At 44.7% G+C, this 13,472-nt stretch overlaps 1 protein-coding gene across 2 annotated transcripts in view; it reads right to left on the bottom strand.

Annotated features, from left to right (window-relative positions):
- LOC144138345 (cytochrome P450 9e2-like) overlaps positions 1-13,250 on the bottom strand; it is a 51,241-nt gene extending 37,991 nt beyond the window's left edge. The window contains exons 1-3 of one of the 2 annotated variants that reach the window (XM_077670580.1): positions 13,146-13,250; positions 3,445-3,544; positions 2,016-2,068 (exon numbers count right to left, since the gene is read on the bottom strand). Coding sequence is in view for 1 of the 2 variants with exons in the window: in XM_077670579.1 (XP_077526705.1) it covers positions 2,016-2,068; positions 3,445-3,544; positions 11,341-11,420 (233 nt within the window). In the remaining variant the exon portion in view is untranslated. Of the gene's footprint in view, positions 1-2,015; positions 2,069-3,444; positions 3,545-11,340; positions 11,623-13,145 lie in introns of those variants that run through there. The other variant, XM_077670579.1, reaches the window with a different exon arrangement.
- Between the last annotated feature and the right edge of the window lie 222 nt (positions 13,251-13,472).

The raw sequence follows: 13,472 nt of genomic DNA, 5'->3' as shown, positions 1-13,472 counted from the left end.
GGGGGGGTAGGTAAGTCTCTTTATCATAATCTTTTCCCGAGCAGGCACTCACGGTATGTTATGTGATGAGGCGGAGTGTACGAATCATAGTACTCGCCGCGGAAGGTAAGGTTCCTCGCATACGAGTCACCACTTCTTCCGGTCCCTCGTTGGCCGCGCACTACGTGATGTTATGAACTTGGCAAGCTCCATTGGGAAGATTCATTCGGAGCTTATAAGAATTCTTCCGTCTACGGCGTTCCCAGTTAATGCTGTATAGTCAGTGATGATATTTTGGCCTCCATTGTTAGTTTCGCTTATCCGAGGGCCAAGGGCGATTGCGCTGGCTTCTGCTTCACCGATGTTTTTGCTTTTGAGTGTAATGAAGTCCATCAGTTCGACTTCAAAATCCACGACTGCCGCTGCCATGTGGCCGTTCGTGCTTCTGCTGGCATCTGTGTAAGCTGTATTAACATAAAGGTGGAATTTCTTTCAGAGCAAGCTTGTATTAGCATCTTCATGCTAATTGTGCAGCGTGCTACGCATGTTCAGTTTGATAACGAAGGTCTTTATTCCTTTGCGTTGTTCTGGAAGTACGTTTGTCATATTCCCTGTATTGGAGCTTTCTGCAACAGTGCCTATTTTCATCAGTATTTTCCTCCCCATGTGCATCTTGAAAATCCTTTCTTTTCATTGGAGAACCGAATCTTTAATCTCCTCGAAGGTGCTACAGTCTCCCAGTTCGTACAGTTTCTTCATGGTTAGCTCTGTAAGAAGGAAGTCCTAGCGCCCCTTTGTATGCCGTTCTGATGATACCATTGGCTATCTGTCCTTGCCTTGCGTTTACGATAAGCAAGGATAGGCTATAACAGATTCGGCTTATTACGAGGGCTTGGATTATTGAAAGAGTGTCTTCATCTCTATTGCCATTTCGACATAGTATTCCTTGGGTTTGGGCGATTTGGTTCATATCGACTTAAAACTTCGGCTTGAACGAAAACCACAGGATCGTGTCAGCATTGTGGCCGTGTTTTCTTCCGGAGTCCTGTGGTTTTCGTTCAAGCTGAATTTTCATGTCAATTTCAGCGTTAGTTATGCGCCTTATGATACTTGCAAGTTGTAACGTGGTCATGCTGATAATCATGGCGAATGCTTTGATTTGTTTTTTGAAGGGGATTGTTCACATTCCAATCTTCACGGCAGGAAAGCCCGCTTTTTCTGACCCGTTAAAAAATAGGGCAGGAGCCTGCCATTACGTTTTTTCTCTGTGGTTATTTTACGTCTTGCTGTTTGAACGCATGTTTTGTCGCTGTGTTTCTGTCATGAGGCCCTGTACTCGTAGTAGCACGTACAACCGAACAAAAAGCGTGTTCAAGTGCAGCAATATTCCTTTGTGATGAACTGATTCAACCCGTGACATTTTAGAATGGAAACTCTGTTTAAATAATGGCGGCCATATGTCTTCGTAATCGCCTTTGCTGTATTCAAAAAACGTACACAAACATTGGTAAATTTTCCGAATGTGCCTCAAACCGTTACCTAGACGTAAAATGAATGGGACCCCGACTAGTTTAAAATGGCTCAGTTGGGAAGCTTATGAACGTGGATTTTGTCTTACAGAATGGAGAAACGAACATACATTATTCACCATACAGGAGGTGCCTTTTCAGTACCCCTCCTTGCTTCAGCTAACTTCAGCCCAAAAGGCTAACAAAAAAAAATATATGTTAGTTCTTAAAAACATAATCCATGGAACATGCGAAGCAATGCATGAAAGAGGCACTTAAAGAAGTTGAAGTTGTCGTTCCTAACCCCTTCGGGCCAGCCGTGATGACCTGTAGAATAGTGGGCATTGTTAGCTGTATACTTAATGCGTTCATTAGGCTCTAGTGGAGTGTTGTTTGTGGAATTAGTGAGTGTTGTGGAGTCCGTTGAGTCAGTCCGAATCGACAACCTACCTACCTAACCATGGTATGACGAGTTTTCTGTAAGGAAAACGCTTCATTCATAATTAACAAGAAATCTTCAGAACTCACCCAAAGACGTCTCCATACTCTTTCAGCCATCGCTGCACACTTTCGATTTGTGTCTGCAAACAATGAAATGTAACAGCATTCAAATTCGCGGATGGATCATAAGAAACCTCTTGCTTGAAAATACATAACATGGTTTTACTGAGCGTCGCATTTATTCCTGGCATTTTCAACCATGGAAAACAATACGATGCTTCGGGTTTACATGGGATCTTCGTGAGAAAATAGACTCTCGCCATTTTCCAGTAACAAAATCGGAAGGCAGACAATATTCGACGAAAATTTAGGCGTTCTTGCGGTTTTCCATTTTCGGAACATTACGTTTTGTTTGTGGCATTGAAGCCAGACCTGAACGCAGACGGGATTGGTTTTCTTTGCTTTCAGGGTTTAGGTCGTCGGAATAAGCACCTAGAATTCAATACCGCTCATCTATTCTCTTAGTCGATTTTCATTTATTGTGTATATGTGCGTGCTTGTATTTTTAATTTAACCGCTATGTGGCGCTAGCTTTGAATATCTTGTCGGGTTCGTTGTATTTCCTTCCGTTTTTTATTTATATTTATTGTTTTTCTTATTTTCCCCCAACGTTCGATGGAAGAATTTTCTATCGATATTCGAATTGGGCAAATTATGGTTTCATTTGCTTATATTATTTGGTTTGGTTTGCTTGGTGGCGTTTTTCCAGTATCATTGCTCAACAACGGTTTGTTGAGAAATGAGTGCCTAAAAGAGAACTCAAGGTGGCAGAAACTATTGTGTTCTGTTGCGGCCCGCTCCCGAACAGCCCCTGCCTTCTTCGATGCTGGAGCTCCCGCTTTTTTATTCTTGCCTCGTAGTATTTGTTGTCGGTGGGGGCACCGGGCGGAGCGTCTGAAAAACCTAAGTTACCCACTCGCACACTTTGAATGCGTAGCGCTCTTTGGTTGCTCTATTTGGTTGTTCTAACACTTTATACACGGTTGCCCGAACATGCTGGGGGGGATATAGGCAAGCTGCTTTTCTTAAACCAGAATTCTTTTTCTCATATTTCCTCGCATTTTCTCAATACATAGGGGAGAAATTCTACGTTGGCTCTTGCATTACCTTGTAGGCTTGCCCAATTTGACAACGTAGGTAAAGTGCACTGTCCTGTTTCTCATCAGGAACTTCTTTAGATAACGTTTTGTTGTCGTTGTGTGTCGTAAATCGCTTCGTAACATTGCAAAACAGTGTCAATGCCATAAAACGGTTGGTAGCCCCATGCACGTTGGCACACAATCAAATGTAAGCGCTGTTAAGTAGAAAAACTAACAAACATGTATTCCGCTTATCAGTCCCGATCCTACTGGAACGTTGGCGAAAAAAAACCTTGTGGCTTTGCGGCTCTCAAAGCAAGATAGAGCACCGACAATAACAACTGAGGTGGGCGCGAAAACAGTTATGGATGGCGCACCGGCTTCCAGAAGGCATCTGCGTTTCCATTGATGAGGCTATCAATAGGTGGTCCAGGTATACAGGTGTCCTTGAAGGCGTCGAAGCATTTTCGCCGCTGCCTAAATGGGATGGCATGCAAAAGGGAAAACAAAATAGCTTGTTTACTTAACACGAAAATCCCACGTAGCGGTTGAACATATAAAACATGCACCCCTCCGTCGAACGACGACGATGGTTGAACGTCAAACTTTCTTGTGATAGATTTCTTGGTTGTCGTCGGAGTTTGCACTTTGTCTCGCAACAGTTTGCACTTTGAATCGCAGCGCTTTCGCTTTGACTCGGCCGAAGTCTGGACTTCTGATTTTTTTCTGTCTAATTTCGCGCGTTTGTGCACCCTTATCCGAATCCGAACTGCTTCGGTGTTACCGGAATGGCTCAATGGGATAGATGTCGGCTGCAAATCGAGAGGGATCCAGGTGCGATTCCTAGCACGGGGACCGTTTTTTTTTAACTTCCCCTAGGATCATCCGTATGGGCAGAGAAAGTTGGATTTTCTGAAGTGCGTTTTCGGCTTACTACAGACGAAATGAGTGCGAGGCTGAAATTTTCCTTTTAAAAAATCCCTAGGATCATCAGTATGGTCAGTGAAAGTTGGATTTCCTGCAGTGCGTTTTGGGTGGACTACAGACGAAATGAGTGCGAGGCTGAAAGCTTCGTTTTAAAAAAATCCCTAGGATTATCAGTATGGTCAGAGAAAGTTGGATTTCCTGCAGTGTGTTTTGGGTGGAATACAGACGAAATGAGTGCGAGGCTGAAAGCTTCGTTTTAAAAAATCCCTACGATTATCAGTATGGCTAGGGAAAGATGAATTTCCTGCCGTGCGTCTTCGGTGGACTACAGACGAAATGAGTAAGAGGATGAAAGCTTCATTTTGAAAAAATCCCGTGCCATCACTACTAACGTGAAACCTGTGGAGGGACGAAGCACGCATTATATACGTGTATTCTTGGCGCCTTGGCGTTTTCGCCAACGGAGATTAAACCGTTGGAAGGTAGAGGTATACGCCTTTGTTGTGAAAGTCTCTTGCCGTTGAAGCACGAAGATCTCTAGCACGAGGCGTAAATGAGTGTACCGGTGTTTTTTATAGACCATAGTCTTTCTTGGGCTACTTAAACCCAGAAATTTTTGTCTGTCTCTATGTCTCTCTGTCTATCTGTCCCTCTGTGACTCGATTCAACCACCCGGTCAAAAGTGAAACGAAAGCTCCGCAATTGTCTGATATACCCACAGCCAAGCTTGGATGTCGAAGTCCGGTTTGTGTATTCAGAGTTGTCAACCTTGTTGAACAACGACATTACGCAAATGTGAGACAGAATATTAATACACAAGAAATATTTGCAGTGTTCCTTTATAAAAATCACCGATGCTTGATTTTTGTGAAATGAAATACTACATCCACTGCCGAAAAAAAAAGTTCACACTGTCGCCTGCTGTCGCCCGCGGAACTCTAGCTTCTGGTGGCATTAAAAAAATCAAGCAGTGACAGTTACGAAAGGTTACACTAGAGAGGTTTCTCGTTCTGTTTGGAACGCACGAGGACTAGGGCAACGTGGTTCTATAAACGTTGAAGTAGGGCTTCTCGAGTCACGCGCGTCTCCGGCGTACGGCAGCGCTGGCATTGAGGCATCCGGTCTGTAGCAGTAGAACGCGGTAAATCTAAATTGACTTGAGCAAACCTTTAGCGTCTTTACTTTGGGAGGAGCGCGACGCAAGAGGAAGAACTTGAGAGCTGAGCGGGAAAACGAAGGTAGGCATTTACTTGCAAACGTTATTATTATTTTTATAAATGTCGACAGAGAAAATCGTCTTTTGTCGACACTTGCAAAGAAAAGGGCAGATACACGGCCACTTTTTTAGTACGCGCGACGAAGTGGTCGAGCGCAAGGCGTAAGCGAGTGCCCCGGTGTTTATTTAGTACGTGTTACGTTCTAGCGCGAGGCGTAAACGATTTTCCCGGTGTTTTAGTACCGTGATAACATGAGACGACGATTACGACTATGACACGGGTAGCCAACAGCCCCAGCCCTGAAGGGGCTTTACCCCTAATAGTTTAAAATCGTCGCCCTAAGCCGTTCGTACAGTATTAGAGCGCAATGTTGCACCGCTGATTACGGGCAGGCTTTAAGCAGCAATCAGAGTGAAGGTAGGCATTCCGAGCTTGTGGGCTGTGTTTCAAGGGCTATTCCTACGAGGTAAATTCAGATAATTTGCATTTTATATGGTTGCAATTTTTCAGTTCTGCCGCACGAAGGAAAGGGCTTACGGGAAAAGGCCGACAGAGTGCTTGAATTTTCTTTTTCAAGAAATATTTTTGGAAAATTACAAGGAATGCTTTCGAACAGGAAGTATACAAGAATAAACACATTAGAAACATAAAAATAAATCCGTTTTAGTCAACGCGAAAACTGTCACGAGCGGAGCAATGATACGCGAAATGGCTGTGGCACCGTGTGTTGACTAGCATCAGTATCCGCCTGGCGTTGGTTCGGATAGTAGTCAAGAGAGAGGGCCGCAGCCCCAGAAAATGCCTACAAAGGGACACTAGATTTAGTTTTCATTATTTGCAGGTAATTAAGGCGTACATTCATTATTTATTTCTGATTTTAGCTTAGTGTGTGCTCATTTGCGGCTAGCAGCGGCGGCCTACCTGGCAACGCGCAGTCCAAAGATTACAGCCAAACACTTTACATATGAGGAGCGTTCACCTGTGTGTCCTAATGGGATTGAGACTGGCTTCGTAACGCGAGGGAGCCACGTTTAATGCCCATCCGATGAAGCGTTTATCTTTTCGAATCCCCTTTTTGGGTTACTGTATGCTGGCTAGATACGGTGATCCGGAGAAGCTATGACGAAGTGCCGGACACCTAAAGGGCTCCGATCGTAATGAAAAACTTCAGCCACTGCGCAATTGAGATGCGAGGACTGAGAAAACAGCAAAGCTGGGGGTTTTCACTAAATTTAACTTGTCTTTCCTTAGGTCTGCCCTATTTGAAGAGAAAGGTTGTAAAAAAGCGAGTTTTTCTCCATGCAAACTGAGTTAAATTAAAGTACACGATCCGAAAGGACAAAATTCTAACTGCTGAAGTCCAAAGCCAACGCGGCGCTACGAAATGCAGTGCGCCCGGAATGTAATGGTAGAGAAAACGGATAGCCGCTGTTTCCATAACGTGGGGGGCGCAGGTTCGATTCCGACCACTGCAAGCGTTTTTTTAGACGCAGAGTACCTCAGGACCGCACAATGTCCGTCCGTGCGCATAGCATTTACAACCGCAAAAAATCACACAGGAACCGGCATGATTCGAGCCGATGTCTGGTAGACCAGACAGAGTTAGTGTCAGTCGTCCCACCCGTTGGGCTACGGCCGTGAGTTATTACCTGAGAGTCAAACGTCTTACTCCCTCGCCTGTAACGGTGCGGAGTACCTAAGGACCTCCCAATGTCCGTCCGCGTCTATCCGTGCGCACACCACCATCAAGCGAAAATCAAGCGAAATTGGATTTGAGCCGTGAGTTGCAGTTTCAGTTAGGGAATAATCAAGGTGCAACTCACGACTCTAATCGAATGACGGTCGGGGCGCAACCTGGATGTCATTTCGAGTCCCCGTACTCCGCACCCTCGCCATCATCCACGGAGTGGAGATGCTGCCATTTTTCTTAGGGCTCGCACTTGCAAAACCTGCTCGTGGGCTACGTCTCTCCTTGACACTTTCCGCCTCAGTTCTTGGCTTCTCCCCCTCTATACTTCGGGGAGCGGAGTTTTCCGTTCACGGTGTGCACAGACAGAGCTCAGGCTGAAAGAGCTCCGCTGTGAAAGCACTACCAAACATCCCGACTTTTTTGGATGGTGCACAGGGTCCTTATAAAGTAATTGGAACAAGGTTTCGTAATTTACAGCAATTTCTTCTCCCGGAAACTGCCTGGCTGCATCGGTGTGCGTGTAAAGGAGTCCTCCCTAAAAGAAAAAGCTTCATGTCAACCGACATGACGCAACCAAGACATTTTTTGTGATATTCACAAACCTTGTTCTAATTACTTATGACGGCACCTGTACGCAGATAATCATCAAACAATACTTTTAGCTAGAACAGCCACAAGGCGCTATTTCTCACAGTACCAGCTGAGCTGATATATTTAAACCAACAAGACTCGCTACGAAAATTTTACTTTCACTTTTTTAGTAAATTGAAATAAACCGTAGCCCCTCGGGAGACGCATTAAACTTTCATTACGTATTTTGAAGCGCTCCCTTTTATGAGGTATTGAGTATATACCAGCTTCCTCGGACAAATGTATTTTGCTGGATTTGTACGATGGCTTCTGAGGCTACTGATTGGCTTTGTAGGTAGCGAAGTTTGGGAGAAATAAATGAACGTGTTGTTCGGGTTAATGCGAGAGTCCGTTATAAGGAGCCTTACCGTCGAGAAATTAATTGATTGATTGATTGTAGGGTTTAACGCGCCGACGCAACGCAGGCGATGAGGCGCGCCGTAGTGGAGGGCTCCGGATTAATTTTGACCACCTGGGGATCTTTAATGTGCGCCGAAATCTCGTACACACGGGCGTTTTTGCTTTTCGCCTCCATCAGAAAAGCGGCCGCCGCGGCCGGGAATCGAACCCGCGATCTCGTGCTCAGCAGCGCAACGCCTTACCGTCGAGAAATTATGTTCGTTTCATTCGCTTTCCGCAACTGCAATTTGTTGAATCTTAAATAAAGAGAGTTCTTATTAAGTTTTGAAACTTTTGAGAGGCGGAGATACGGCGAGGGCTTAAAAAATATTTATAATATTTACCGTGCTCGCCTGCTCGCGCTGACCACGCCAACGGCCGGGTCACAGCAATACATTGCAGTCGAGCTTATTCTACAAGCGTCCCCGTCTGCGTTGCACCGGTCCCCGTGATAACAACAAACTCAAGACTCTATGCGATGCAGGTTTTTCCAGACACCTATTTACATATTCAGGGGGGAGCTATTTGTGCATTCGTTCCTTGTGTACTTTCATTTGTATACAGTTCGTTGACAATTCTAGCGATAAATTCCGGGCCGCAAGAAATTCGGCAAGTCCCAACAAAACTATGCCATTGAACGTATATTTAAAAGCGTGAGGGTTCCAGCTAGTTGGTAATCCATGAGCAGCACAGCGCGAAAAAAGACCAGGGACGAAATGAAGACTACAAACAAGCGCAGTAATATTGACTGCTTTCAGTGCACATTCGTGTTGCGTTTTACAGAAGGCTGATTCCTTTGCCCATATAACAACCTAATAAATTTTTACTTTCCAGTGAAAAGAGTAGAAACATTCTCGACTATGAATTCTTTTTTGCACTTTTTGGTATTACCTGCGGTGAACTAATTGTCGAAGCTTCAGTAGTTCTGTTGAACGTCCTTACATTTTTCTGACAAAAAGCGCATGAACAAAAAGGCTAAATGTCTAGGGAGAGGCGTTAGCACATTATTTCACACCTGTTTTAGCATTTAGTTTGATAAAAATAATATGCTAAAGAGAAACACTCTGTTGCATTTATCTCTACCTCACACTGTGTATTAAGATGCGACATTCTTTTTACATTGTGATTGAACCATGAACAAAAATACAACTAATTGCTTTTTTTAACACTTGCAGACTTGTTTGGGGCAATAATGGCGGGTGAAATGTCCTCGTAGTATACATTTATAACAAAGTTAACTACTTAGGGTGCTCTTATCCCGAGTTTATCCTCGATAAGGTACGAAAGGACAGCACCGGGTGTCGACCGATAGTTTGGAGGAAACCCTTTCCAACATTTATTCAACAGTGAGTCGCCCAGAAATTACCATGACCCGCCAGAGGCGCAGCGAAAAAAATTGGAGCTAGAACTTTTCCTTTTTTTCCTTTGGTCTCAAGAACAATTACACTAGAGTTATGCGTCCTTGAAGAATCACAAACGTCGGTGATGTGATCCCCGTGTTGCCACGACACCTTTCGTCTATTTAGCCAACGGTTCCGACTGTCGAACTGTCCGGAGCACCCCTAAGTGAACTACACATAACTTATACCATGTCCACCATTGCCTGACAATTAATACTTAGTGACAAATTCCCTTCTTGCACCATGCCGAGAAACGAGTAATTCACTTTGTGGAACATCTCTCCAAGCGCTTCCGGAATGCTTGCGCTGGAATTTTGTTCCAGAGCCCGTGATTAGTGTGCGCCCGTAAAAATTCGCGCCCGCGTTATTTCTAACAATTCACAAATTTCATGTAAAGTAGAGCTTTGCGTCGCATATATTGATTTATGGAGAGTGGGTCACCATTAAACGCGAGTTCCATGGCGCCTTTAAATCAGGTGAATACAGGGTATTAAGGCCTTTTCCCAAAGTACCTCACCACCTCATAAAATTTAAACTTTTCCCGAACAAGCACGCTCTCTCCGTTCAATCACTTCCTACCAGTGCACTTTGCTCCCAAGACGGGTGCCTAACGTAAATGTGACAGTTGTATAATGACTTAGATTTCTCGAATTACTCACTTTCGCAAATGCCCAATAATATTTCGTACACATCCTATTTACCGCAGAGATAACCCCTAACATGGGTGACATCCCCTGCTTGGTGCAACACTTGGTGCAACATGAAACTCGTCTACCACGCCGGGCGAACAATTTATGTGCACTATAAAATACATGTGCAGCGCCTCTCACTGCTTGTATTTATTAATTGCTTGCAAAAGCTGTTATCATATCATAGAATTAAATCTCTACCGGCCCACCATAACAATATATATTGTGGCACACACTCAAGGCAAACGGCATCGTGCGGCATTTGCTTCTTTCAAAAATAATGACAAAATATGCTCCCGCCTCGTATAATGCCTTAGAACGTAGCAATAATGCGCATTTCGCAATTATCGCTCAGGGCCAATTAACCCACAACTCTGAAAGCGCCATGCGTACCACCCTTGACGCCCCCTTTCTTCTTTTAGAATTTAAACAGTGCGTGCCATTTCATTCCCTTGGCTCCTCAAAACACGCCTATATCGGTTTCGAGGGCGTCTTGTCACACCAACAGGTTTTTAAAACAAAGCTCAAGAATAAAATGTTCAATAAAATGTTCATATGAAACGTGCTTCAGATGCACCAGCGCAGTTAAAATACCGGCCAAATAATCGTAGCAAGCTGACCTTACTGACATCGAGCAATTTACAACGTTTTATACGCGAAAGAAACGAAAGAGCAGGGATGATGGTTTATGCATGACAGCGCAGATATCAGGTCGCCTTCGACATACACAATAGAAGTCACGCCTAAAAACAAGCGCCTATTGCCGCTTCTTTGCAGCAGAATGAACGGTTATCTAGTTGGGGCGGATACGTTGCACCAGGTTAGCGCAGCATGTAGCAGTAAAAGAAGACACAACCACCTGAAAGTCAACGGCGTATATTGTCTCCTCCAAAACAGACAGTCCTCCTTGATCCTCTAATTTATTTTATGCATTAATTTGGACAGAAAGCTCTCGGGGGAGTTGTCTAAAGGCAGATGGACTCTCCCTGACTAAGGCCCATTCAACCGTACCAGCACATTGTCAACAACAGTAAGAACAAACATCGACAAAGTACACACGCAAACAAAAACGAGATCAATAGCAAGGAACACATCACGACGAATTATTCGGTCAAACAAATATTCACTAGTACAACGCACACGAACACTCCTTGTATTCAACCATCTCAATTCAGCGAAGAGTTCACTGCATTGAATGAACAGAAAAAGTTTGCTTAACGTTGTCTTTAAGGGCTAATGAAATGCAACAATTCTGTCAAAGCGCTCAGGACTGTGAGAAGCCGGAGCTCACGGGCAATAATAGACCCAAGGGCGGGCTCACCTGATTGCCCACCGGCCGAGGCTGTAGAATAAGCAGGCTGCTAGGGCGACAATCCACGCCCAGTAGGCAACATCATGCATCTCGAGCAAAGGTTTACGCGAATCTGGCGCCTAGAGCTACGAATGCGTATCGGCTGTTTGCCGATGCCGCATTGCGCTTGCGGTGACTGGGAAAACTCAGCCTCTAAACGCTGCCTTGACCCGAGCACGGACGGCCAGCCGAAGTCAAGGCATCCCGGACTAGGGACGCCTTCCACGGGGCGATGCCCACACATCAGCCCCTGCTGGAGAAATAAACATATTTTATTCTCTCTCTCTCTCTACCCTTGGCACGACAGCAAGAACTCCGCTCGCGTCTGAACGTTGCTACCTTTTTTCTTTACCAAGGGCACGTAGGAAGATAACGTGCCGCAGGCGTGTTGTGGCGTCGCATTCGGCGCGTCGAAATTAGAGGTCTGCGATGCAGTTTCGCAATGAGGAAGCCGTTGTCCGTCATGTGCTACAGATGAGTTGAGCAAGAGCTTTTAGTGTTGTGTCGCACAACTTACCGCCAAGACCTGTTTCATTGCTTCAGGATACTGAACGAGTGGAGTTTCGTATGGCTGAAACGTCTTCAGGCATGCACAAGTTACTCAATATGCATCGTTAAGTAGCGCTTAAGAGAGGACAAAAGATGAGGAGACACACACGACGGCGCCATCGTGTTGCCCAGTCTCAAGCGCTGCTTCCGAAGTATCAACACCAAATAGCCCAACTCTCGATATTTTCAATATGCCTTCGAGAGGACGGACTACTTTTGAGATCACTTCGAAACTGTAGAGTCGTTGAAGTGTCCTTATGAATCCGCATGGGTCTGTTGTATTAGTTTAAAAAGCCTGCTCGTTTTTACATCACCTGGACTAATGCTTCTGTTTCCACTACAAAAAGATCACCAAAAGTACTACGCCTTTTAGCACACCCCGGCCACAAAAGAAAAAAAAAACGAGATTTTTTTTCCATAAAACTTTTCTACTAATGCTGATTTGCGTTACTTCAAAAGAAGGAATTCTGACAAGCCAATAATTCTGAGGCGTGAGTTGTCATAGTTTGCCTGCAGTATTGGCAGTTCTTGCTAAACATGACATTTAGCGAACAAGTTGACCTTCGTTTACGTAAGTGTATAGTATTTGCTAAATATGTAAAATGTGCCGCACATAGCTTTGGCAATCAAACGACATTTCGGAAAAATGGAGGTGCAAATACGCAAGGTGTAAAGGAGATTAGCTTTCCACAGACGTTCATTGGTTGTCGACACCAGAATATATATACTACAATATTCCCAGACAGCAAAGAGCTGCGCCAAGCCCACGGAGCAGGTAAATCTGTACTCCATGCTTTGCTGGTGCTCAAAAATTGGAATCATGTAATCGCAGCATTCAAAAGCTGCAACCAACCGGGACAACATCGTGCCAAATTTTCTCTAGGGAAGGGCTTCGATGGGAAGGGTGTTTAAAATTAAAATTCACTCTACGGAACGGTAAATTGAACACCCGGAATATAAGCTCATGGTAAATTGCTGTGGTAAGCCCGTTAAATTTCACAAATTTTCGTGAGAGTTGCACGACGAGAAAAATTATTGACAGTTTACTGGTGCACTGCTCAAAAGTTTACTTGTGAAATTACTCCAATAATTCAATCATTCCCTTGTTGATTTATTGATCCATGTTTCTAAAGCTCAATTCCAAATGAAGTGTCCTATAAATTCTAAGCAATGAATGTTGTTGCTGATAAATGTTTATTAGAGTGGAAGAAGTGATTAGTACTGACCTTTCTGGTGCAGAAGGTCGCGAGGCGCGGCAGCCGCTCTAGCACGAGACAGTGGGGACCTGCGTCTCTGGCCGACAGCTGGACAGCTCGCGCACCAACTGCTCCCTGGAGGGGTAAAGAATGGGTTTTTCTTGGCAGGGAGGGGAGAGTTCATACGTGATAGTATGCGGTGTTCTGGGCTTCGCAGGATGAGCATTTCTAGGTGAAGCTGGCAGGTGATTTGTTGCGTAGAATGTTTGATCGTTAGCACGTCTGGCTTTGCAGGCGCTACCAAAGGCGTGCGGCGATGGAGTGGCGAGAGAGATAGCGGAGGGGGGGAGGTGAAAC

The sequence above is a fragment of the Haemaphysalis longicornis genome, unplaced genomic scaffold (assembly GCF_048455015.1).
Source record: "Haemaphysalis longicornis isolate Haplotype H1 unplaced genomic scaffold, Haemaphysalis longicornis Haplotype H1 scaffold_5, whole genome shotgun sequence".
In the NCBI taxonomy this organism is placed as follows: domain Eukaryota; kingdom Metazoa; phylum Arthropoda; class Arachnida; order Ixodida; family Ixodidae; genus Haemaphysalis; species Haemaphysalis longicornis.
This window is presented reverse-complemented; position numbering and strand designations above follow the sequence as displayed.